Source organism: Salminus brasiliensis, chromosome 7, assembly GCF_030463535.1.
Source record: "Salminus brasiliensis chromosome 7, fSalBra1.hap2, whole genome shotgun sequence".
Taxonomy (NCBI): domain Eukaryota; kingdom Metazoa; phylum Chordata; class Actinopteri; order Characiformes; family Bryconidae; genus Salminus; species Salminus brasiliensis.
Genome location: NC_132884.1, coordinates 35,326,049 through 35,353,668, shown reverse-complemented (window position 1 = coordinate 35,353,668; position 27,620 = coordinate 35,326,049). Strand labels below are relative to the sequence as shown.

General features: G+C 40.7%; 1 protein-coding gene across 4 annotated transcripts in view; it reads left to right on the top strand.

The window, feature by feature from the left end:
• The window catches only part of arhgap9 (Rho GTPase activating protein 9), a 53,802-nt gene that overhangs the window by 5,836 nt on the left and 20,346 nt on the right, over positions 1–27,620 (top strand). For 3 of the 4 annotated variants that reach the window (XM_072684755.1, XM_072684754.1, XM_072684757.1), the window contains exons 2-5: positions 14,153–14,629; positions 18,480–18,811; positions 25,835–26,065; positions 26,801–26,896. In XM_072684755.1, coding sequence (XP_072540856.1) covers positions 14,251–14,629; positions 18,480–18,811; positions 25,835–26,065; positions 26,801–26,896 — 1,038 coding nt within the window. In that variant the 5' untranslated portion in view covers positions 14,153–14,250. The remainder of the gene's footprint in view (positions 1–14,152; positions 14,630–18,479; positions 18,812–25,834; positions 26,066–26,800; positions 26,897–27,620) is intronic. The other variant, XM_072684756.1, reaches the window with a different exon arrangement.

Below are 27,620 nucleotides of genomic sequence, written 5' to 3'. Positions count from 1 at the left end.
TGTCTGTCTGACTCACTTACTCAAAGCTCACTGTCAGTTGAAGCCCGCTGTCCTCTTTAACACCTATAAATGGGTTTATGAAGATGAATGGGTTTCTGTGATGGGTTTCTGTATTATTATGATATTATTAAGTGCAAGGAAATTATTACCTTAGCCCTTGGCTACATATATAGGTGGGGCAGATTTAGGGTCACAAATTTATGAAATATTTGAAGATATGGACATGTGATGTTCATGTGATCAGTTCTGGAAGATGAAGGTAATATTATTAAACACATACAACTAAAAAAAATATTTATAAAATACAATTAATATCACTTGTATTGTGAGGACCCACACATTTACTACTACTTACAATGCCTAAAATTAGAATCAGGTGCAGCACATCAGCTGCAGATGTTTAGAACATGGTTAGAGAGGATTCTGGATCAGCCTGTCTTGTTTAAACCTCAGGTATTTAGGGTGTGTCCCAATTGCATACTAATTACTAATACTAGCTTTATAGTTTTTGAGGATGACGTGTTTAGTACAGATAAAAGTATCCAGGTTAGGCATACTCAATTATCCACAATGTGAACTAGGCCCAAGCAGTCAGTTTTTAAGTGTGGTTACAGTGAACACTGTTATCCCACAATGCAATGAAAAAATTGAAAGGGAGGAGCTGCTAACATATCAAACAATTATTAGAAAAAATGGTGGGTAATGATGCAAGTGCAGCAGCAATGGCAGCTGGAGAACTAGCAGTGACGTATGTTGGCATAGCAACACTTTCATCATCATTTCCTGTTAATAGAAACAGGTTATTACATTACTATTGTGTGAACTAACCTGTAGTATAGTATTATAACCTTATAGTATTAGTGTGTATTATGAAATTGGGACGCAGCCTTTAGTTTGCCATTGATTGTTAAAGTGAATAGAGAAGATCAACATGGCCAGATCCAAAGAGCTCCCTGAGGCCTTCAGAAAGACGTTGTGGATGCAGAGGAGTCTGGGAAAGTTCCACTAAAAATCAGCATTAGAGAGGTCAATCATCCTAGCAAGTTGAGCCCAAAAGCATGCAGGCTGTTGTACTAATGAATGTTGGCATGTTCTAACTTTTTCCTCAAAATGAAAATTGCATTTCTATTTTTATTTTTATGAATGTAAGACATTTCTGCAGTTGTTTGTGTTTAGGTACATTACCTCCATCTCTCAGTGTTGTTCACGCGAAGATCAAATCTCCACATGTTTAAATATTTTATAAAAAGATAAAAGACTTAATGGGTGTCCTCATTTTTTTCACATGACTGTAGATGAGGTTGAAAAAGGCTTGAGCTTCTGTAAGATGCACAATACTACCCTGCTGCTGCTTATCTATACTGCCTCAGAGCGGAGCGGAGCAGAACATGCAAAGTAGAGAGCAAACACCTGATTTGTGTATTACGATGTGGACCTGCTGCCATAAAGGGTGAGGATGAGCTCTGCTGCAGTCCGAGCCATAAAGCATAAAGAGTAGAAGTCATTGTAGAGGATCAGCAGCAGATCAGTGTAGCACTCTTTGCATAATGACATTAGGCCTTTACCGAGCTCTGTTCACTCTTATAGCAGGAGAGTCCTGCAGCTGATCTGTGGACAGCGTACTGGTTCTGTCGATGCGTGATTGAACATCTGTCTCTCTGCTCTGGTGCTTTAGTTTGGCTCTTCTCCCTCCTACGTTTTCAGTTACCATGCCGAGAGTCTGGACTGACCAATAGAAATGCTTCGGAGCTTTTAGTGCCTTGCTGATTGGCTGTTTGCCGGAGAGGGAACGATATTGCTCTGTGTGATGCAAAGATTGTTGCATTTGTACACTCCCTGGAGCGAGGTGCTGTCTGAGAAATTAGATGGAGGTTTTTTTGTTTTTTTTTTGGGGAGGGTACGTCTCCACTCTGAAGTGGTTTCAGATCAGTTTATGAGTGATCCTCGATCCACACACACACACACACACACACACACACACACACAAACTAAACACTCCTACAGGGACACAGGGAGAGAGTTGACGGTATGCGTTTACTAATTTAGGAGAAGAGTAGTTTTAGGTCACTGTGCAGCAATTCGTTATCATTTATTGGAGTGGTGAGTGAATTGATTGGCCTCTTTTGGAGCCACAGTGGCTACACATGCGTCGCGTTGGCTCTGTATTGTATATGTGTGTGTGTGTGTGTTATTGCTTAGGGCTTGCACAATAATGCAATAAACTACAACTACAACAATAAATAAATGCCTCATAATGCAAATGACTTGAGCTCAGTGCTCTTCAGTAGAGGTGGGTGATACGGCATAAATGCAGTATCACAATATGTCTGATACATTAGATTTAGGGCTGCACAATATTGGAAAAAAGTGACGTTGTGATATTTTGCTGCAATATATATTGTGATATTAACAAAATAAGGAATTTCCACCAGATTTCACCAAAAGACAACGATCCAACGGTCATGATATTAGTAATGCACTGGGTGTATCAAACAAACAAACAAAAAAGAATGACTGCTGGCATATTTAAAATACTATAAAAATCTGCATATATACATATGAGTACATATTATTTTTATTCAGTGTTCAAACACTGCTCTCCACTAAATCAATTAACATGACAATAATCACAGTATTGTTAATATAATGCAGTATAATATATATATATATATATATATATATATATATATATATATATATAGTATTATATAATGTAATTTATCACAATAATGAGAAATGTCACCATATTGCCCAGCCCTGCTCTCTAGAATTAATAGTACCCTTGATAAATACACCTGGTCTTTTACACCTGGTCTAGTGACTAGTATCTGGATTTTATCCTGTTAAGATTTTAGCCACATGTATTTAAAAAGGTAAAGGTGCACGTATTTGTCACTGTACACTGTACAGCGAAATGTGTCCTCCGCATTTAACCCATCTGGTAGTGAACACACACTCACACACACACATGTGTTAGGGGCAGTGAGTGCACACACACACCCAGAACGGTGGGCAGCCAACTCCAGCGCCCTGGTACACCTGGTAGTCACACTAAAACTGATCGCTGTTTGGGATGGAATATGCAAATCGCTCACCACATGACAATTATTACTGGTGTTTGGGTCGGACTGGAAGGGGTTTTGTTTGTGCAATGTGTCTTGGAGAGACGGCTGTGTTCACACTGCTTGTGTGAACATGTGGCTCAAATGTGTCTCAGGCCTCCTCCTGAAGTGGTTTGAGTAATGGGCTTTGTATCTGGTCTTGGGTGAGCTTACGCTTGCATTTTTGTGTTATCCTTATAGATATAATCCTGATATTCAAGACTCATGAAGTAACCAGGTGTAAACAGGGTAAAAATTTTGAAAAAGTTTGTTAGTTTATAACATATTTAATTATTTAATAATTTAATTTAGATTTCACTCATATTGTTACTGTGAGATCAGGTTGATAAACATAGACATAAATAAGGTACTGTTTTGACCCATTTTACCTGATCTTTACCAGGGGTGCCGATAGCTCTCTAGGTCCCTGAAATGATTAGACGTGACTGGTTTGGGAAAACCCACTAATTTCCAACACGTCTCATATACTGTACGCTATCTATCAAAGCCAAAGGTGTGTAGACATCTGCTCCTTCACAGTTTCATCTGTTCTTAAGAGTATATATAGGCTGGTGTTGGTTCTCCATTCCTGCAGTAACAGCCTCTACTTATCTGGGAAGGCCTTAGACAAGACCAGTGGTTCTCAAACCGGCCCTCAGTGCCTCCCAGTTGGGTCATGTTTTTGCTCTGTTCCAGCTACCAACACACCTGTACCAGTATTCTTAAGTTGGTTTAGGTGTATTGTGAGCTCAGATAGAGCAAAAACATGGACAGTCTTGGGGAACACTACACTAGATGTTGGAACATTGATGTAAGGGTTTGATTGCTTTCAGCCACAAGAGCATCAGTGAGATTAGGTACTGTTGCTGAATGGTCAGTTCTGCTCATTTAGTCCAGAGAATGCAGCTCCACTGCTCAGCGGCCTAGTGGTGGGGGGTGGCTTTATAGCCCTCTGGCTGATGCTTGGCTATGCACGGGACTGTTTAGTCTGCATGGACTTTACACCAGTGTCATTCCCTCTGACAGTAATACTGAGAATGTGTCCTGCACTCACGCACGTCTTCATAATTCCTGCTATGCTTTCACATCAGTCACAGGCCTTCATTATCTCACTCTATCTGACCAGTTACTGTACTGCTTTCTTGTTATCTGTTGTGCTGTCTGGTGTAGACCAGAGGAGGACGGTTTCTACTTTTGAGTCTTGGGAAATCGAACTGAAATTAAATTCAGTGTCTCATGCTCATGGCCACTGGCTTTTCTATTGAGGTTATAGAAGCTGTGTATGGGGACACTCCTTAAATTAGCTGAATTCAGCCATTAGTAAAATTGTCTGGATACAATGTGTTTTGCAGAAGTGCTTTAAATAAGTGAAGCCTGTCTGCCTTTCTTACAGCAGCATTTTGTGAGAATTCCCCCTATAGTCAGGAAGTGTATTTTTGCCTTACCCCCCCCCCCCCGAAGGACAAGTTACATGCATTTCTGGACAAGCTGAGAGCTAAAAAAGCATGTGGACTGACACAGTAGGGTAGTATTACAGGACGTTACACAAATGTGACACAGGTTACACATTTCAGGTTACACAGCATTTCAAAGTTCTGCCCGTTTCACCAAAGTCCCATAGTGCAGTCAGCAGCATGCTGAGCCCGACGGTGCCCTGATAGAGACGCTATTCTTTATGTGACATGTCAAAAACTTTAAACAATAGCAAAACCAAATTTTAGAAATTATTGTTTAATTGTGCATGTGTGTGTGTGTGTGTGTGTGTGTGTGTGTGTTTCCCCAGTGTTACCTTAACCTTCACTCCAACAATAAGCGACTATGTGTTCAGAAAAGCAGCCTGGTGATTGCACATCAGCTTTAACTCAGTTGTTAGAGGAATGAGAGGCAGCTATTTGATGTGTGTGTCCTATGACAGCAAAGGAGCGTGGATCAATGGCTGAATCACTGAGGCGAGCTGACCAACCGAGCTTGACACTGTAATAGAGGATGAGGTAGAGTGGATATGTGTGTGTGTGTGTGTGTGTGTGTATGTGTGTGTATGCTGGTGCAAAGTATTTTGCAGTTTAAACTCTCCTCTAAATCTGATCTGAATGGAGGAGCTGTGGCTCAAGGCTGATCCAGGATCAGTCCGCAGGGATTAGGAGTGAGATATGGAGATATGGAGTCACATACACACACATTTTCAGCCCCTATACACACACTCTCAACCCGAAAGTTTAGGGATTAGGCCTGTTTTTTTCATGAGCTGTGAGAACCTATTTCCCCATTAGCTAGTTAATATTTTAATATGGAGCTTATGCCATTCCTCACATTGTTTCCCATCTGGGAAATATTGGATACAGATATATAGACTGTGCTAGGCTTGCATCATCCTCATCATGATCATCTCTCTCCTTTCCTCTCTCTCTCCCTCTCTCTCTGATCTTTGTGCCCTTCATTGTTGGCACAGGCTGGGTGTACAGCAGCTTCTATCCACTCTACAGGGACAAGTGTGTTTCTGGCACCACATGAGCTTATGAGTGTGTGTGTGTGTGTGTATGTGGGGGTGTGTACACGAGCTGCAAATAGCCTGCTGATGTCTGTATGTATTGGTTTGCATATGGCCCTAGACCAAGGTAGGAAAGGTGCTTTTTGCAGGGGATGCACAGAGATTTAGAGGCTTTTTACACACTGTGTTAAATCAGCGTATTAATTAGCTGTTTAATCATACTTTACAAATAATGCAGCATAAACATGTACAAAAATATGTGGTAATGACAGAATTTCAACACATTTAGTTTGAATTAGTCGAATCAGGTGAGACTTTATTTTAATTAAATCTCAAATTAGACATTTCAAAATGACTTATTCACTATGCATTACGTTTTTTTCATGATTATCTTTATTATTTAGGTAATTGGAGAACTCTTATGTGTTAATCACTGATAACTGCATAATCTGTTGCAGTCATAATAATGTAATAATGCACAATAAGCACTTTGTTACCACCCTGTAATGGAAAGCATTGCACTTAAATTATCACATAAATTTGTTAGTCACATTTTATTAGTGTGTAATTGACAGTACTGTCATTCATGTCAATTCTAAACAGTGCTCGATTAATAAGAGTTAATAATAATCACTAATACATCAATACATATTCTGTATTCCAAAGGGAGGTTCTACTCAACACTAATTAGAAACTAAAAAGCCCAAATATTGTGAAGAATATTCCAGAGTTATATTAAGCATTTATCTGTTAAAAGTGTCCAGAATACACTCCTGACATGGTTGAGGGGTAGAAAACGCATGCTAATATCAGAAGCAGTTATTAATTTAAAGAATAGCTAGATTGGGCGTGTGATTTGCTGATATGTCAAGACAAGTGTATTAATTTTACTGCATTCATTATTCTATAGATACACTGTGTGCTCAGAAGTTTGTAGACACATGTTTATCCAATGTTTCTTCTAAAATCAAGGAGACCCCTTTTGGTGTGCTAATTGCCTCTAATATTTTAGAAACGTTTACACACCAGATATTAGAACATTGCTTGTGGCTGATTGCATTCAGCCACAAGAGTATTAGTGAGATCAGGTACTGATGTTGAATGATCCATTCTGGATCAGAAATGCCCAAAGGTATTGGATGGAGCTCCATCACACCAGAGACTGTAGTTCCACTGCTCCACAGCCCTGTGCTGGGGGCTTTGTACCCTTCTTATGTATCGCTATTGAAAGGTCTGTAGGTACATCAGGTACAACGCATTGGGTATCAGCATGGACCCACAATTCCTGTACAGGTGTATTCCTATTGTATAGATTCTTTTTAATGGAAAACTGGTGGTGATGAACGCTCTGAGATTGAACCAATCCAATCCAATCATCGCTTCCAGCAGTATCTCGTATAATGTAGTTCTGGAAGGATGAGTGTGTTCATGCTGTCAGATCAAGATCAGCTGACATAGTACTGTGGCTATTTTATTGGTGATAACACTTTGCGTTTATCAGGGCTGTGTACATCATGCTGTTTGTTCGTATTTTTCCTATTCTAACACTCCTGGTCCAGAATATGTTAATAAGTGTTAATAAGTGAAGGAGATAAATCAGACTTTCTAGATGGGGGGAAGCATAAGGACTGGGATTGAAAAATATTGTATTAGTGCAATACTGGTATTCATTATAAATTATATTTAGAATGAATGTTTGTCACACAAATCTTTTTGACATCTGGCAGTTGTTTTTTACATTGTGTCATAAATCCAATGATGAATAGACCAATATAAATTGTTTTTACCTTGAACAGTTAAACATGGTGGAATTCTGCTCTCTATCAGAAAATCCTGAAAAATAACCTAAAGCTCAAGTGCAGTTGGGTTAGGCAGCAGGACAATGATTCGAAGCACAAAATTAAGCCTCTGAGTAAATAAAAAAAGAACAAAATTAAGGTTTTGTAGTGGCAAAGTTCTGACTTAAATTCTGTTGAGATGCTGCAGCAAGATTGTAATTAGACAGTTTATGCTTAAAAAACTCTCCAGTGAAGAAGAAACCCACCAAATTAAACAATTCAGCAGAGAAAAGCGGACCAGAATTCCTTCACTGCGATGTTAAAGAATCATTGCAAGGTATTGATTGATACATTTTTGATTGCAGTTTTTGCCAGTTTTTGGGAAGGGGGGTTCTTTTTATTACAGGGTGATATAAGCTTTGAATGAGTCGTTATAATTTAGCACATTGATTAATCATTTAAAAGCTGCGTTGTATGTGTAGTCATGTTGTCTTTATCTTATAGTAAAATCTCTGACGAATTAAAATAGGGGGCATATTTTACCCTGAATATGTGTTGTAATGGGGAAGAAATGTATATGGAGAAAAGGAGCAGCAACCTAGCCTCTGTCTGTTGGACTTTTGGTGATGTTAAACATGCGGTTTCCTGTTTTCTCCACTCGTCCTCACTGCACCTCTCTACTTCCTGTAGAGACAGAGAAACTGAGTGAAGCGCAAGGCAAACTCAACTGACTGAGAAGCAAAAGTATCAAAACATGGTCAGTTTTTTTTTAAGATGATAATATTATTTCTCATGCATCTTTGATGAGTAGTAAGGCTTTAAGGCAGTAAGGCCACATATGCACATATGTAGTAACATACACACACACTTTCACACTCACCTACACTCAGGCTCACTGGGCTTGAAGAGGAATTCTGCACAATTCGGTCATTGAGATGTAAACAAAGAAGTTCAGAGTGGGGTTGGTGTGAAACAGTTAATTGTAGAGAAACTTACAGACACTGATTTCCTAACAGTGGTGGTGACAGGAACCAGAGGTCACATTGTCTACAGTGCGGGCACAACCATTTCAGTCACGAAAATGGCATGTAGTCATGTAGTGTTGATGATGGTGAAATAGTATATATAATAATTCTGAAAATCTTTCTCTGGGGACTATTTTGCCTAAACGTCCTAAATGGAACCCTCCACCATTTCATTTTTCTTTAACCATTTAATTATGCATTTTGAAAATCACTATTATCAGAACACTTTCACCTTGGAAAGACTAATTCAGATTCAGATTCTACCTCAGTGGAACAGAAATGTATGGGCATCAAACCAGCCCTACCAGGCCCAAGCCCCCTTTTCTGACCTTCAGGCCACGGCTTCCCCAAAATGGGGTAAGATGATTGAAGATCATGTAGGTACAAATAAAACAAATGCAGTACAATTTCCCTTTAAAATGACTAATTCAGATTCTACCTCAATAGAACAGAAATGTATGGGCATCAAACCAGCAACCTACCAGGCCCAAGTCTATTTTTTAACCTTTAGGCCACTGCATCCCCGCTGATTTTGGGATCAGCCCAAAATTCCCATATTTAGTCAGTACAATTCCCCTTTAAAATGACAAATTCAGATTCTACCTCAGTGGGACATTTATGGGCAGCAACCTACCAGGCCCAAGCCCCCTTTTCTAACCTTTAGGCCATGGCTTTGGATTGGAATTAGTCCACAATTCCCATACATATATACATTCTCTTTAAATGGATTTTAATTCTGTTTTTTATGAGTACAGTTTCTCTTTAAAATGCCTAATTAATGGCATCAAAAACCGCAACCTACCAGGCCCATATCCATTTTTTTAACCTTTATGTTACTTTTCCCCCTAAAATGGATAGATGAATGGAAAACATGTGCCTGAGAAACACACTAAATGTACCCCTCCACTATTTTAGTTTACTTTATAACTATTTTATTGTTTTTTATATAAAAGCAGTACAGTTCCTATTTAAAATTACTAATGTAAAATGACTGCTGCGCCCAAACACCCTTTGCTAACCTTTAGGCCATGGTTTTACCCCAAACGTGGGGTAAGATGATTGATCATATGTAGGTATGTGAGTGTGTTGATGTTGTCAGATTAAGATAATGGTTAAATAGGTTTTCTTTGGACTATTTTACACATTTTCTTATTATGTACCCTTTCACCAATTTCACTAATTTACTTCACAACCCTTCAAATATTCAGACATTTCTGAATCAGTACAGTTCTCCGGTACAAAAGACTAATTCATATTCGACTGCTACCTTAGTGGAACAGACATCTGCTGAAATCCATTGTGTCTGTGTGTGTGTGTGTGTTTGTGTGTGCCTGTGCACGTGTGTGTTTTTATGGGCGAGTGTAATAGGAGTGCACGTGTGCTCCATATGCTGATAGGCAGGGTTTTAACCAAGCATCACTCAACCGCACCGCTCTGCAGTGAGGATTATCAAAGCTCCCCCACCCTTCCTCCACACACACATACACACACACTAAAGCACAAACAGACATACAGCAGGCTAGCAGACAGCTCCGTGGTTTTATTTACCCTTAGTATACCAAGCTGTTCTGACATGAACCCGCCTGCTATATAGAGAAGTGCAGTTCTACCTTAATTAACTCTTCTCTTAAATCTAGTTCTTTAGGATACACACTATGTGACGTCATTCATACAGACATAAACTAAAATTACGCTATTATATTAAAAACATTTACAAATCATATACAGGCAGTGTATATTAAGATGTATTGATCTGAGAATTTCAATTTATTGTTTTTTTTTTTTGTTTACCAGTTTTTAGCAGTTTGATCTAAATGAAAAAAATCTAAATGCCTGTTGTTAGTTTTTTTTTTGTTTCTGTAGAAAAACAGTTTGTATCATTGCATTTTATGAAATTGGTATATTGTTACACCCTTACACAAGAAAAAGGGTTCTTCGTGTTTTCTTTGGTAAATGCCATGGTTCTATACAGAATTAGGACAATTCAAAGACATCTTTGGATGCTTAAATAGTTCTTTGCCTGGTTCTACACCGGTAGAAAAACATAGATGGTAGATACCTATAGCACTTAATATTGTAATAATTTCCCAATATTCTAATAACATCAAGATGTGTGATACGTAAAATCTAATAATGTAGTAATTTCAGAATTTAAACATTATTGTTATACAAGTTTTTACCAATAACGTAATACCTTATTATATTATTGGGTATTTATTCAATCTTTGTGGTTGATCATTAGTTATACCGTATTAGATTATTGAAAATGTATTAAATTCTCAAATTGTGAATTTGTATACATCCACAGTTTATGACATTATTACTAAATTATTTCATTATTATTAAATTATTGCAATATTAAGTTCTGTAATGTAAGGCTGGGTATTCTACCGTAAATTAAAGCTTTAAGGAAAGTTCTACGAAGACTCTAATGCTCTAATCACTTTTACCTGGACCAGTCACCAGCTTCCACCTGTCTTTAAAATACCTTTGCCTACACGCCTATTCCACAGCTCTCCGATGCTGATGTTTTGTATTTTTCCCCTCCATTCTCCCCGCTGCCATCAGTTGGTTCCTGCCTGGTTGCCCAGAGGGTTGGCTCTGCCTCTGCCTTCTCATACAGCAGAATTTGTGACGGTTCAGATGTTGCAAGACCTGGGTCGACACCGGGGCCTAACTTACAAAGCATTGTCCCATCCAGTTGTTGATACATTGTCATATTAAAGGTTTTCCTTTCATACACTTGTCTCTGAAGTCTTCTGGTAGAAATATTGACATATTAAAAACATTAAATATATTTTATTCAAGATAAAAATGACCATATTTGTGATATTGCACCTGCTCCACAGGTTACCACCTGTGTGCGATTTAAATCCAAAAAAGGCTGTACACGGGTCATTTGTCTAGAAATGGATGGATGGCACAAATTACTTGGTAGAAACATCACAGTTAAAGGTGGCAGCATGACGACTTTATTTCACCCTCTCAAACAACATCATTCAGTGCTGAATGGATATTTACTAATATCCAGCATTCTGTTTTTTTGGTGTTACAAATAAATAGTGATACGTTAACATCATATTTCATCATGACAATATTGTATATTGCCATTTTTCATGAGCATATCGAGAAATTCTTTTTTTTGTAATACCGCCCATCCCTGCTACAGTGGTTCTTACGCTTTTTACTTACTTTACTTTTCTTACATTTCTGGTGGTACCTACTGCTCTCTCAAAAAATGTTCCTTTAGAGTTTCTTAGAACCACAATAAATGCTTAATTAATTATTTACCTGCTTAAGTGGTTCTTATCTATGGGAGACAACATCTTGGAGATGGTTCTTTACAGAACCTTTAAAAAGGGTTCCACTATTGTTGTGAGTCAAAGAACACTTTTACAGTACCATATAGTAATATAATGTTTCTCATTAGAGATGAACTTGTGAAGCTTCAGAGTTGCCGTAGAGACAGTTACGGCCCAGTTATTTTGCAGAGGAAAAAATGCATGGCTCTTTTTTTCTTTGTTGTGCGGATGCGTTAAAATGGGGCTGACCAATCAGAGCTCCGTTGTCATGGTTGCAAACCAAACAAACACAAAAGCCTATATGATGAGCAGCAACATGCGACCATACAAAGGTGAAGGTTAAAGTAAATATATGGTGGAGCAGAGCTGAAAGGCTGGGGAATGACAGTGAGAACTTCACAGCCACTTCATGAACCCTTATTATTATTATTATTATTATTATTATTATTATTATTAAGCTTGTCAAATGTTTTGAACGATTTTTGTATGTTTGGGTACCTTGGTTATGTGTTTATTAGATTTCCGTAGTGAAACAAATACACAATTACTGTTTATTAGCGGGATTTGACATAAAATAGCTAAACAGTAAAATCTAAAATGTGACATATTCCAATGTGCTATATTTTATCTTTAGTTCCCCAGTATATTAAATACAATACATTAACAGACATGTACCATGTTTACCGTCTCCCTCTTGGAGAAGTGCGAAACTTATTGCAGTTCAGACATCCCTTGTTGAAGGTTCTCTGATATGCTCTACTCTACTTTCTCTCTCTCTTTACACATGTTCTTTCTCAGATACCCCTCTCTCCTGATGTCTTTCTTCATAGACTGATAGACAGACATTGCAGACTTTGACATTTTCAGACTGGCAGTGTCTGATGATGTTGATGTAGATGTGCCTGATTTGACGGAGATAAAAACAAACATTCATGTGACATTTAGATGTGCACTCGTCTTCCTAAGTATCGGTGCTGTTCCTTGAAAAACAAAACACATTAGTTGACTAATAGTGTAAGTAAGGCCGATAATGTAGGTGTTATCAGCCTTACCCCAGTTTCCTCAGCTTGTCTGTAAGATATCCTGTTAGCCAGGTAAACAAATCTAGCTAGCAAGCGTATGAGCAGATTGTACTTTTTGACTCATCTGTGTAACTAGATATCTATATCTAGAGTTCATTATCATTGTTTGTAAAAGCTCAAAAATTGAATCAATAGTTCAGTCAGTGAGTCATTTAGGACCATTGACTCTTCTTGACCAACTCACTGAGCAGTCCATCCATGTTAAAGTTAAGAGCAGCCTTCATCAGTCCTGAGCCTACAGTAGAATAACTGCTGTAGCACTACAGTGACCCCTCACTGCTGAAAACATGTTAATGTAAGTATGTAATTGACAAAGAGCTGGATGTTCTAGTCAAAAAGAAGTACACAGTGTGCTACTTATGTAATGTTACCACAGAGGTCTACCTCTTCGCTTTTCTCTCCGTTCTTGGTTTTACTCAGAAGACGGATCTCAAAGAGAGGTCAGGACAGAACCCACCCGTTATAAAAATACTTTACTGAGCAATCAACGGTTTACTTATGTTACAATGAACTTGTGCTTTACATTAAATGTTAAGGTTCATTTATTAATATGCTTGTAAAAAAATATTTGCAGCTGACAGTGTATTAGTAACATGATAATTGCATTTATGCTGAAGTAGCATCTTTAGCATTTATTTAGCATAGTATTACAATAATTATATTGTATGTATTTCTTGTGTTGACTACTTGTGCGATCACTGACTAATGTTAACATCCAAACAACATAATTTACATCTTTTTCCTTTGTGTTTTTGTTTGTTGTAGCAATTGCCCATTTCTAACAGACCTGAAGATTACTAGTAGCATCACTGACCGTTGTTTAACTGGGTGAATCAGTTTCCTGGAGTTGCACCCTGGGAAATGTGGTTACTCCAGTTTTATTTACTCTAAAGGCAGAAAGTTGGAGGGTAACGTAAGCTGGAATAAATACCACGTTACTAAATTCCTGTTGGAGCATCCATGTGATGGAACACGTTCTTGAAGACTTCCGATTTTGAAGCTTCTAGGTGGTCGAAAAGTTTAATCAGGGATCCTGGATGTCACTCCCTGCTCTCATTGTAAACAAAATGAAAAGCCACATGTTTACAATCGTGTAAATGTATTTGGCTCTCAGTCCATGTTCAGTGGGCCAACAGTCATTTCTGCTTCTCTAGGCTAATCTGGACCACTTCATGTTTAAATCCCTGTTGCTTTTCTGTGATCTATAGTTGTCTGCTGTTTCAAATAATTGCATTTGGTGGGATCAGTCATTTTTTCAGGCCAGCAGTTCCTGGAGAATTCCAGTGCAGTTGCGACAATGCTCGTCATCCTGTGCATGTGTGTGGATTTAATGGTATGTGGTATGTGCTAATGTTTCTTTCTATCCTGTGTTTCAGAGCATGGCACAGTGGACATCGCCCAGTCTCCAGACCCTACCTTGTAGTGCCAGCTGCTGCCGTGGCGACGCCCCCTCCACCTGCTGCCACTGAGAGTCATGCTGTCGAGCAGCTGGCGGCGGGGCACGGCCGGACCCACCTGCAGCCTCCCGGCAGGCAGGGGGTCTGTGTCAGGCGGCACGGTGGTGCTGGAGGCACAGTATGACTACTCGTACCGCGGGGCGGACGGGCGGGTTGTCTCCATACATGAGGGCGAACGATTTCTCCTGCTGAGGAAGACCAACGCTGACTGGTGGCAGGCACGGCGGCTTGGAGTGAACATAAAGAGCAAGCCACTGTATGTCCCCGCCACATATGTCATTGAGGTGCCGATAGCCACGCTACAAACACCGCAGAACAGCAGCCATCCAGTAGCCTCACCTCAACGACTGGTGGCACGAGCGTCACTCACACCGTGCTCTCAGACACAGTGCTCAGGTATAGTCTTTGTGTGTATGTGTGTGCGTTGCTTGTTTGTGGGTTGTGGGGTCCCATTTTTAAAAGCTTTAGCACATCTCAATAGTCACTTCCCTGGTAATCCACGGATATGGGGGTGGAATTTGTTTCATTATTTATTTACTGCTGACCCCATTCCCATTCAGCTCTGTATTTTGGACCTTCAATCAGATCAAGCTTGGTGGCACAGGCTGTCCAGTCATCATGCCACAGAATAGAGACATTCCATTAGACCTATCACACACTAAGGTGTATTACTCAGTAACTACAGGTACTGTAGAAACCGGTGGGGCTATTCCTTGGTATTAGTTTGTAATAACACTTTCAGCCCACCAGCAGATTAACCAGCATTGCAGTTATTGCTGCTACGTTGGGTGTAAGCAGAGGCAATCACTTTTTCAGGACTGTGTTTTAAATATTTTTTCTTGATAACTATATAAAATGTCAATCATATTATTCTGTTCATTTTCTCTCTGGGTTCCTTTCATTCATTCTACTCAGGAATTCAGATGGGGGTAATGGGGGAAGTCTGTGAACAAATTTTTTACAAGCTGTTAGTTAGGAGTTATTGGGAAATCTTGCCTTGTCAAAAATCTTGCTGGATTAATGGTATTCAGAAATATATAGTAGCTGTTACTGTACTGTTTTATTAAACTCACTCTAATGCAGCAATACGCAGTGAAAGATCTATGAAGCACAATAAAAAATGACAAAATTTTAAAGGAAATTCAAAAATTAATGGTAATTGTCAAGCAAAATCCTAGCTAACTATGTTGTCCTACATGTTTCCTTCTGGTAGGCTTGAAGTATTTTACCCAACCATAAATTAGGAAATGTCCTATTTTCGAACATTTGATGTTTTGAACATAATGCAACAATCAGCTTTAATTCTACTGATTCATCAAAGTCGTCCACTGATCAGTCTTTCCACAACATACAGCGCATCCTAAAAATGCAGGGATATTCTGTTTCACCTTAAATGATGCTTGTATTGAAATGACTCTGTGGGTGGACCATTACAGGTAGTCAGAACTTACTTGCGAAGGGGTTCAGTAGAGTAAAGTAACTGATCTGACAGTTTATCCGTTTTGTACAAGAAAAACGTCTGTAGAACTTGAACAAATAGCTGTTTTTCAAAAATAAAGCCTGCTGAAGCGCTCTGCAGCGGCAACTCTGTATGTGTGAATGACCAATGCCCGCAAGCAGCAGCAGACACACTGTTATAGATGCTCATGCCATGCCGACACAGCATGTGTGAAACCAGCCTGAGTCTTTATCTACAGGATCAGAAAGCATCACTGTTCTCTAAAAATGAAATGCTATCTGAAATGAGGCTTTGTTAGGAACCTCTCACAAGCCCTTCATATCTGTACCTGTCTTTTAGACATACACAGATGTGCAAATGCACACGTACAGCTTGCCTGGTCCCTGTAGAGTAGTATTGCCAATAGAATAGGACTCTCTGAAGCAAATAAACCTTAGCCCTGTTGGCCACATGCCTAATGCCAGGTGTAAGCTAGAGGGTATAAAGCCCCCACATCACTGAGCTGTGGAGCTGTGGAACTGTGTTCTCTGGATTGATGGGGCTCCATCCAACACTTTTGTGATGAGATGGGGTAGTCATCATCCACTATCCTGACCTTGCTAACGCTTTCCTGGACAGTAGAGACAGTTACTCCAGCAGTATGCAGTGGTGGCTCAGCGGTTAGAACGCCGGGCTATCGATATCAGGGTTGTGGGTTTGATTCCCGGGCTTGGCAAGCTGCCACTGTTGGGCCCTTGAGCAAGGCCCTTTACCCTCTCTACTCCCCGGGTGCTGGAGTTGGCTGCCCACCGCTCTGGGTGTGTGTGTGTACTCACTGCCCCTAACACATGTGTGTGTGTGAGTGTGTGGTCACTACCACAGATGGGTTAAATGCGGAGGACACATTTCGCTGTACAGTGTACAGTGACAAATACGTGCACCTTTACCTTTTTAATACCTACAATAAATGAGCAGGTGTCCCAATAATTTGGTCCGTATAGTGTGTTCGAGTTTATGTGTTGCCATAATCTTCTGTCACTGAACACTGTTAAGGTATATGATCCTTGAGAATCCTTGAGATCCTTGAGGTTCTTCCATAGTTTCAAACTAAAGAATATCCAAAAATCCTCAAGGATTGTATACTTTTAACAGTGTACACTATATGGACAAAAGTATTCGGACATCTACTCATTTGATCTTTCTTCCAAAATCAAGGGTATTAATAAGAGTGTATCCTGCTTTTGTTGAAGTAACTGTCTCTACTGTCCGGGAAGAGCATTAGCAAGGTCAGGATGTTGAATGATCACCACCCCACCTCATCTCCAACTCCCCAACTCATCCCAAAAGTAGTGGAGTATCGAGCAAAACAGAGCTGCTGTACATTCCGGGAACTGCTGGACTTCACAATGACCTTACCATCTCCTTTGAGAACTCACTGGTCACTCCATCTACTAGAGCACAAAGCCTTGGTGTAGTCATGGATGATTAGTAATCGCTCTCAAGTCGCAAATCTAACTCGGTCATGCAGATTTCTCCTGTACAACATTCAGAGAATTCGACCATTCCTCTCTAGAGAGGCTGCCCAGGTGCTGGTTCAGTCTCTTGTTACTTTAAGACTTGATTACTGCAACTCTCTTCTGGCTGGTCAACCTTTAGACACCATCAGGCCCCTGCAACCTATCCAGAATGCATCGTCTTTAACGTTTCTAAATTCAGCCATGTTACTCCACTGCTGCGTTCTCTTCACTGGCTTCCTTTAGCTGCCCGCATCAGATTCAAAACCCTGACACTGGCCTACAAAGCCAAGAACGGACCAGCCCCTCCGTACTTGGTGGCAATGGGCAATGGTCAATGGTCTGCACCAAGAGCCCTTTGAGCTTCAAGTACTGCTCGGCTCGGCTTGACCTGCCATCCCTTAAGATCCACGGAAGACAAGCCTCAAAGGCTTTTTTTTGTCCTGGCACCGAAATGGTAGGACGAACTTCCCCGAACAGCAGAGTCACTCGCTCTCTTCAAACGCAGACTGAAGACCCCACCTCTATTATGGCCTCCTTATTGACTTGTGTTTAGTAGTGTCTAAGCTTAAAGGTATCTTTGAATTTTAGCGTCTGCTAAATGGCGTAAATGTAAATGTAAATTATTCCAGAGAACACAGTTCCACTGCTTTATACCCCTCTAGCCCACGACTGGCATTAGGCATGTGGCCAATAGGTTCATGTTTGTTTGCTTCAGAGAGTTCCTTAAGAATCTTCTAATCTTCTAGGGTCCATGTTACTTCTGGGTCCATGTCAGAATCAGCCTTTTTTAGTAAATAATGTGTAAACAAGATTTGCCAACTTTGGCCAACATAGGGCCCAACCGACATGTTTTTTTTTTGTCTGGTGCGTTACCAAAACATATAGTGTATTAGTCTAGATACTGTTTTGTATCACAAAAGCTCCATAGGTCTCCATTTAATGTGAACTCTCTTGGGGGCATCTTCTATTGTCTGACCAAATGAGAAAACTAGTTTAACAGGAAGTGCCTCATATTGTGTTCCCCAGGTGCACAACTATGTAAAGTATGTATCTGTGTCGCAACACAGAAGAGGATAATGGTTAAGGATAGCTTGTGCTATAGAAGTTCATGCCTTTCATATCTTAACTACACATTGTTCATCTGTGTAGCTGTGCCTCAAACAAATGCTGTATTGGCTCTCTAGTAGCAATGGGGGCGGTACCTTTCAGACAATACAAGGACTGAACAAGACATGTATGGACACTGACCCCTAGCATTGTAACTCGTTGTCTCTCCTCTTTCCTCCACCAGTGCCCTCTAAAGCATTCTGTCGTTCTATGGAAGACCTAAACAGAAACAGTGCCTTCACAAGCAAGCGCATGGGACGAGGCTCAGCAGGTGCTCATTTCCCTACGCTACCCCTGTCCACCTCCTCTGCCTCGCCGTCACGTCAACTCACAGTTCCTGGCGGGTCGCTGGGGTCAGGTGGCCTGATCTCACGCAGCCAAAGCTCCAGCAACCTACCCCAGAACCCGTATGAAGAAGCCCACAGCAGCAGGACAGGTCCAGGCAGCCCCACCAGGTCCTACAGCCAGTGGGACATGGCAAGCAGCACACGGCGGCACACTGATGGACACATCCAGGTAGAACACACAAAAAACTTATTTAAGAAGGATTACCTGAGCAGTATTTACCTTAAAAAAACAACACACCAGGCTCTGATTTGCTCAGCAGAATAAGACGTTGACACTGGCCCGAGGATTGCAAGTTCGAATCCCGGGACCTGCTGCTTCTCAATCAGCAGCCGGAACCAGAGGGAGCAATTGTCCATGCTCTCTCTGGGTGGGTAGATGGCGCTCGCTCTCCTCAGCACTCCCATTGTGATGCTGGCTGGCACAGGCATCTGCTAGCTGAAGTATTGGTGCACTCCTGCCTAGTAATGGTGCATTTTAAAAAGAGGCTGACTTAACATGTATGTTTCTCCTCACCCTCACCTGTTGGGAGCATTGCAAGTGATAGGGAGAGTCCTAGTGAGTGGGAGGGTCAATTGGTTCAGCTAAAATTGGTAAAATAAAATTGAAATAAATAAAAATTGATGTGTGATGATATAATTGGTCATTTTATGCAAGAAACTTAGTGCTGTCTTTATTGTTGAAAGCACTGTGATAGTTTCTGAAATAGCATGTGAAATAGCAAGTTATTAAGGCAAACAAACAAAAGTCAAAATAACAACAAACTGTCAAAATAAAAGTCACTAATACAAATAAACAAACAGATTGTCAAAATAAGTCACTAGTACAAATGAAGCAGTAACACAGAATACTAAGCTAAAATGACTGTCTCAAATTTCTCTCTTTTTTTTCTTTTTTTGCTGATCTGAAAAAATGATCTGTGATTCCAAAACCGCGAAGTGATCCAAACAGTGAGCTTTTTCATCAGTTTCACCACCAATTGATACTGATATGCCATCTATAGAGTTGATATAGTAAAAGCTAAGATTTGGTTCCACTTCTCCTAAATACTCTTTAGGCATTGCATGGATTCGATCAGTTCTACCACCAGCACATCTTTAACTTAATGAAGTATTGATTTGCTGATCCAGGCATTGGATGTAGTCACACACCAAACCACAGTCCATCGTATTATAGCCTATTCGTATTCATACTAATGTTGGTCTTCTTCTGAGCAGAAAAATGCTTACTGTGCAGATAAATAGCTATAGATGTAATTTGTCCAGGAGACCTTTACACAGTACTTTACACACACACACACACACACACACACACATACGCAGATACAGTATATACAAATGTCAAGGAAAATGCTAAATCACTGCCTCAGGACCGCATTGTAATTATCAGGCTGATAATAATTAACAATCATTCAATCTCTCTCTCTCTCTCTCTCTCACTCTCTCTCTCTCTCTCTCTCTCTCACTCTCTCTCTCTCTTTCTCTCTCTCTCTCTCTGCCTCCTTCTCATGCACTCATGACTCTAAACTAAGTAATCAGGGATTACGGCTACATTTAGGTCACAAGCTCCTCATTTCCCACCATGCAGTTTACGTAACACACATAAACACAAAACGCACACTCACATACTCCAAAGCTCTTCATCCTTACCAAGCAGTCTCCATAACATCCACATTACGCACACACACACAAACACACACACACACACACACACACACACACACACACACGCACACAGAGGTTTGTTTTCATGTTAGAATGTGGGACCATTTTTATATATTCAAACTATAAATATTTATATGTATATATTTATATATAGTGTGTCATTCAAAACCCGCAAAATGTCCAAAATATTATTCAAAATATCATTATTATTATTATTATTTTGGAGCATTTCTATCGGTCTGTTCCAGTGTGTGAGTGTTGGTCTTAACATTAGCCTTAGCTTTCTGGCCATGCTGCCGAGACGTCACCCATTCGCTCCGCTCCCCAAGGCACCCAGGGCTGCTGGCAATGAATCCTGCTCTCTATCCCTTAATAAACCCCGGATGTGCACCTCTAACTGGTCCATCATAGTGCTGACTAGCTGGCACCCATCACACACACAGTCACTATCATTATCACTATGGTGGAAAAGGGTTTAAAGTAAACATGCCACACCCTAAACAAGCAAACAACCCAGCAGCAGCCATAATTATGCAGGTACTCAACGCTCTCGGCTGATTTAGGAACTTACAAACTTTGTTGCAGGGGCAAACAGCTACTCTGCTTTCTATAAACAAAGACCAGTGAACTAAAAACGCAGTCTGAAAGCTGTTAATATGTGTAAAAAGCAATACATAAACTGAAGAGACAAAAGAGACATAAGCACTAGAAAGCTGAGAATAGCGCTGAAGCTGAGAATAGCGCTGAAGCTGAGAATAGCGCTGAAGCTTCATTAGTGATAAATGTGTAATCTGGAAAGTAAAGTGTAAGCTAAACTGTGTGTTTGACAAAAAGTCTGTTTGCAGGGTCTATAAAGGTTTGCATCTATGGCTGCAGACCAAAGTAAATGGCACACCACAAGTCTCATGTAAGGCTCACACGGATATGCCATGGTCATTATATCCATATGTTTAGGTCTGATGGTTTCCCAACATAACATAATTATATTAATATATGAGAGGGCAGTGCTAGCTTAGCGGTTAGAGCTCTGGGCAATTGATGACAGGGTTGTGGGTTCGATACCCGGTCTCTGCAAGGTGCCACTGATGGGTCCATGAACAGGGCCCTTCACCCTTTCTGCTCCCCGGGCGCTGGAGTTGGCTGCCCACCACTCTGGGTGTGTGTGCTCACTGCCCCTAGTTCACTAGTTTTGTGTGCTTATTACCACAGATAAGTAAAATGCGGAGAACCCATTTTGCTCTACTGTTCTGCACCTTTACTTTTACCTTAATTAGTGTTTATCTTAGTACCTTACACCCCCCCCCCAACTCCTCAACTCATCCCAAAAGTATTGAATGGAGCACCATCCATCATCCCAGAGAACACAGTTCCACTGCTCCACTGGTCAATGTTGAGGGGCTTTATACCCGTCTAGAGTAGACAAGTGTGTGTGTGTGTGTGTATTTGTGTCTGTGTCAACAATGGGTGAAACTTAAAGTAGCTGAATGCACTCAATAGGAGGGGTGTCCACAAACATTTGGACATAGCGCTCCTCTGTATTCAGAAGATATATTACCCAGCACTGTTCCACAGCTCAGTGCTGGGGGGCTTTTACTGGCATGGTGCCAATAGGTTAATGTTTATCTGCTGCAGAGAGTCCTATTCTATTGGCAGTACTTCTCTACATGGACTAGACAAGCTGTGTGTGTGTGCATTTGCACATATGTGTCAGCAGTGGTTGCAACTCAAAGTAGCTCAACGCATTCATTTGGACATTTATTGAATGTATATCTGTAACTTCTCATTTGTAAAGAAAAATGTCCTAAAACGTGTCCTAAAATGTTAAATCACTTTACAGGGTCAGTCTTACAGGGTCAGTCTTACAGGGTCAGTCTTGTTTATCTCTGATTTTAGTGCCAAATCAAAGCATTTTTGGACAGAAAGTATATGAAATCACACACACACACATGCACGCACACATGCAGATGCATCAGTGTATCCAGTGGAGCCTCAGTCACACCATGAGCCTCTGAAGTTTTTAATGCGCCCTCTATTTTTAATGAACTCTTTATACAGACCCATAAATACTCCTCGCTAAAATCTTGAAGCAGTCTGAGTCAGAAATAGCTCCACTCTGATCCAGCACATAGCCTCGGAGGTCTGCTCTGCTGCGTGGACATACGCCGATTGCCCACCCATATGCTCATCTTTCCCAAACTCTGGTTTAACCTTTGGCTAATTCTGGCACTATCCACACACACACACACACACACACACACACTCAGCTTAAGCTAAGGTCATATTTCTTCTAAAATGCCTGAAGGGAAGTGATGTAATTTCTGTCCCAGGCTGATACCACATGCTGCACTTTACTTCAGCTGTATTCAGAAATGACATTAGAGTGTGTGGGCTGTGTGTGTGTATCAAGGCAAGCAAACCGTTAGTTGGAACAGTTTATGTCTGTGTGTTAAGCAGTGGTGACTGTTCAGTAAAAGCACACACACACACACACACAAACACACACACACACACACACACACACACACACACACACACAAAGAACAGAAACAACATCAGTTGAACCACAACAGTTTCCCCTCTTCAACAGAACCTGAGGTGACTTCGTGAGCAACAGATCTACAGCCACCAACCCTGCGTACTGAAGCTCAGTATAAACTGAAGGGTTCTGATAGAACGAGTGCTCTGATACAGTATAGAGGAACAGACTCTAATAGAATATAGTATAGCATCAATATTAGAAGTACAGTAGACGCAGTGGATATTATATAAAACAAAAAAATGTGGAAGATTTACATTTCAGCAGGTCTGAAATGTAATGTGGAACAAATGCAAATTATTACATATAAAAATATTCATCATAACCAATATCAGACTATCATCTTCCTGGGAATTCCATGAATTTATCTTGAGATGAAGGCACCTGGCTGATGCTCTTCTTCAGAGTGGCTTACATGTTGAGTCATGTTACACAGGTCGGCGAATGCAGCTTTAGTAGTCTTCCTCATGCATCCTTCCTCAGGCGCAGTGGTGTGGATTCGAACCCCAGTCTGCCATGGAGAAGGAAGCCAAATCTAAGAATGTGCTTTGATACTTATGTACAACAAAAGTCTTCTCTTTACTCATCCCATATTAGAAAGCAGGGGTCAAAGTGCAGGGTCAGCCATCGTTCCAATAGCCTTCTGACTTGCCTCCATGTGATCTTTAGATGAACAGATGGGCAGCAGTGTTCTTTTTTGAAGAACTGCGGCTTTCTAGTTGCAGCCTTGCCATGCACGCCATTGTTGTTCAGTGTTCTTCTGATGGTGGACTTATGAACGATAACATTAGCCAGTGTGAGAGCGGCCTTTAGTTGCTCAGAAGGCACCATGGGTTTCTTTGTGCTGTCACAGGCTTGTACACGTCTGATTGTGGAATGGTGGAGTAGAGATGGTTTTGTAACCTTTTCCAGTCTGATGAGCATCTACAACTCTTCTTCAGAGGTCTTTAGAAATCTCCTTTGTCAGACCTTGGTAGATTCCTGTTCTTTAAAAAAAACACAGATTAATACTGGCTCATTTTCCTTAGTAAATAAATCACCAAGTCTAATGCTTTTGTCTTATTTGTTCGATTAGTTTGACAATCTGATAAAGTTTTCTTTATGCTGAAATATAGAAAATACACAATTTCCCAAACAACACTCAACTTCAGAGTATACAGTGTATATTATTTTAAGCTAAAAAGAGATGTTTCCTCTGTAAGTGTATACCAGGTTTGGTTCAGTCTCATAGTGTGGAAGTGTAATAAAATGAAGCATAACAATATATATATATCTTTTTTATTTATTGGTGTAGTGGTGGCTCAGAGCAGTAGGTGACAGGGTTGTGGATTCGACACCCGGACTCGGGAAGCTATCACTGCTGGGCCCTTAACCACCTCTGCTTCCCAGGTGCCGCAGTGATGGCTGCCCACTGTTACGGGCACATGTTCACTGTGTTCACTGTGTTCACTTTGTGTGTGTGTTTGCTTACAAGTGTGTATGTATCTGTTCACTGCATGTATGGGTTAAGGGCGGAGGCCAAATTCTGTCTGTGTCCAACACAAATGGTAAATATGGGTGTCTTTGTCTTTGTCAGAGGATCTGTGGAGGACCAGAATCTGCAGATCTATGATTGTGTGTTGTAACATAAACAGTCAGCGAGGTACACAGCCTCTCTTTCTCTCTCTCTCTCTCTCTTTATTTCACTTCACAGTGTGTTGCAGCATTTGTAGAGGGTGTATTGGATGATTCTTATGAAGCTTAGTAAAAAGAGCATCACAATAATCCATTGTAACAAATGCCAGGAAGTGGTTAACTTCTCCTGCTTCTGCTAATGTCAGCAAAACCGCCATCTGCTGGTGATTGTTAGAACTACACCTCATTCACACGTGCAGACAGGCTGTGGGTCAGCACTGGTGCTGAGTTATGTAATCCAATTCAGGCTGCATGAGCTCACCCTGACTTACCTGGCCCTGTCCCTTTCCCTATACACACCCAACACACTGAAGACTGAGGGTGCCTAAAGGAGTTTAAACTGAGTGCATTTCAGTGGAGGCTTTTATCTGCAGTCTAACTTTAGTGCTGGAGGTGACATCCGCCCCTCTGCGAGTTTTTATTTTTCTTTCTGCATTATACGCAAGTTTTTTCCTGTGTGCAGCCTCTAAAAGGCTTTAATGGCTGTCTCTTTCTCTCTGTCTGCCTCTATTTTTCCTTTTGGCCATTAGATCTCTCTCTCTCAATCTCTTGGTTCCTTCTCTTTCTGCGTATCTGCATCTTTAAAATTGAACTGATTTCCGTTCACCAGCTGTAGCTTGGAGCTGCCTGTTAACCTATTATAGCCTACATAGTACACAGTACAGAGTTTCATACTTGGGATCCTTTTGTTTCTTTTATTTTGCATAGATTTCTGTATGTTTAACATATTTAGGTTTGTATATTAGTGCTATTCAGCTGTAGAGTGAGTACCTGAGCCTCACCAAAAGCATTTCAATGCATGTACGTCCCGACATGTTGTGCAAATGACAAATAAAAAAACATGACTTGACTTGACAAAGGCAGTAACCTAACCCCAATCAAAGCTGTAAGCATAGGCCTCATACAAAACCATATTACAATCCATACAATGCATTATTTACCTTTTTTTATAAAGCATTTGAACCACAACAGTTTTTCCTCTACATCAGACTGTGAAGTGACTTCTGTGAGTAACAGATCTACAGCTGCTAATTCTGTGTACTGAAACTCACTATAAACTGAAGGGTTTTGATAAGGGAGTGCTCTGCTACTGTACAGGGGAATAGAATATAGGACAGCATCAGTAATAGAAGTAGAGAAGTAGAGGCAGTGTTACGGCCAAACCGGGAATGATTATCTGCTCAAGGTAAAGACAGCTGGACTCTATTTTATAAACTTTAGAAAAGGACGTCTAAGCTGTAAGTTGTGTAAAATTATTTTCTGCTGAACTTTAAACTAACAATTTTTTCTTGCCCTCCCTGCACCCAACTTTCCTCACAGGCCTACATCTCCCAAAGTTCATTGCCAGGACAGGAGCGAAGGCAGTGGCCGGAGCCTCCCAGTCCACTCCCGGGTCAGAAGCCCTTACAGACACTGCAGATGTGGGAGCAGTACAAAGACTTCTCCACTGGCCGCTGTTACTACGTCCACACTGTCACCAAGGAGCGCTCGTGGAAGCCACCACGCCGAGCTCGCCAGAGTGACCCTGGCCAAAACAAGCTAGCCAACCAGGTCAGTGGCATGTTGGAATTTTATATTAAAGGGAGTTCTTAATAATGATAAAATGGAAAATTCATTTCCAGCATCTGTCTTTTGTCCACTGAGTGAAAAAAAAAATTAATCTAATTTATTCAAATACAGTCATGTTAAAATCATGTAAAGTCATGTAAAGTTTGATCTTGAGGAAAAAGTTATAACACTGCCATTTTTATTACTACCTAAAATGCCTCAGGTGCCTCAGAATCAGGTGCAGCACATCAGCTGCAAATGATTAGAACATGTTTAGAAAGGATTTTGGAGTAACCTATTATTACTTTATCTGGTTTAAGTCTGGTTTGCTCTTCATGGTTGAAGTGAGTGGTTAAGATCACGATCATGGCCAGATTCAAAGAGCTCTCAGAGGCCTTCAGAAAAAAGGTGGTGGATGCAGATGAGTCTGGGAAGGGATTTAAGAAGAAATCAGTCATTCCACTGTCTGCACAGTAATGTACAAGTGGAGAACATTTAAACAACTGTCAGCATGGCAAGTTTAAATTTAAAGTTAAATGTCAAACTATAGCATCTACCATCAGAGAGACTCAACTAGTTGGAGGAAACACATGCTGTCTTGCTCGGATGTTATGTTACCCTGTGGGTACATATTACATATTATAACCAGATCAATTTATATCACACACCAACCACTAGGCCACTGACACCTTTAACCACTTCATCTCTGTCTCATCTCTCACTTTCTCTCTTTTACAGACCACACAAGTTGTCACACAGGTTGGGACGTTCCCACGGGACACTGGCCACCTGTCACTTCCCTTACACAACTCAGGAAGCAACTCGTTGCACAGGGTAAACCAGCTGTGTGGAGGTTTACAGTGTCTAAGTACAGTTACTAAGTGCCTGCTTGTGTTTGCACGCAGTTTAGCCCTGAGAACAAACATGATGGTGAGAAATGTAGCCATTACTCCTGACATTACCTGAATTTTAGACTAATGTAGCTATCAAGCTAGGTGGAGGTCTATAGCCCACCTATTCTGAGCTGCTAGGTAGTCTAAACAGACTCGCTTAAGTGGTGTAATAAGCTGTCAAGCTGTAAGAATTTGATTGCAATCAGCAACAAGAGCGTTAGTGAGGTCAGGATGCTGGATGTTCACCATCCCACCTCATCCCAACTTGCCAACTCATCCCAAAAGTATTAGATGGAGCACCAACCATCATTCCAGAGAACCCAGTTCCACTTCTCCACAGCTCAATGCAGGGGGGCTTTATGCTAGACAAGGACTAGACAAGCTGTGTGTCTGTGTGCATTTACCCATCTGTGTCAGCAGTGGGTGCAACTTAAAGTAGCTAGATTAATTCATTAGAAATATTGTCCACAAATATATGGACATATAGTGTTGCTCTAGTGGAAAACTCACACAATCACACAACTCCACAGTGCTGAGAGGTGGTAGGCTAGCATGTGCTTCTCCTGAGTCATGTGACAGTAGCTTACAGCTTCTTTTGGAACTGCCGCTAATGTCAATGCACAGCTGAACACGCTTGGAGGAGAATACTAACTCACAGCTCTGTT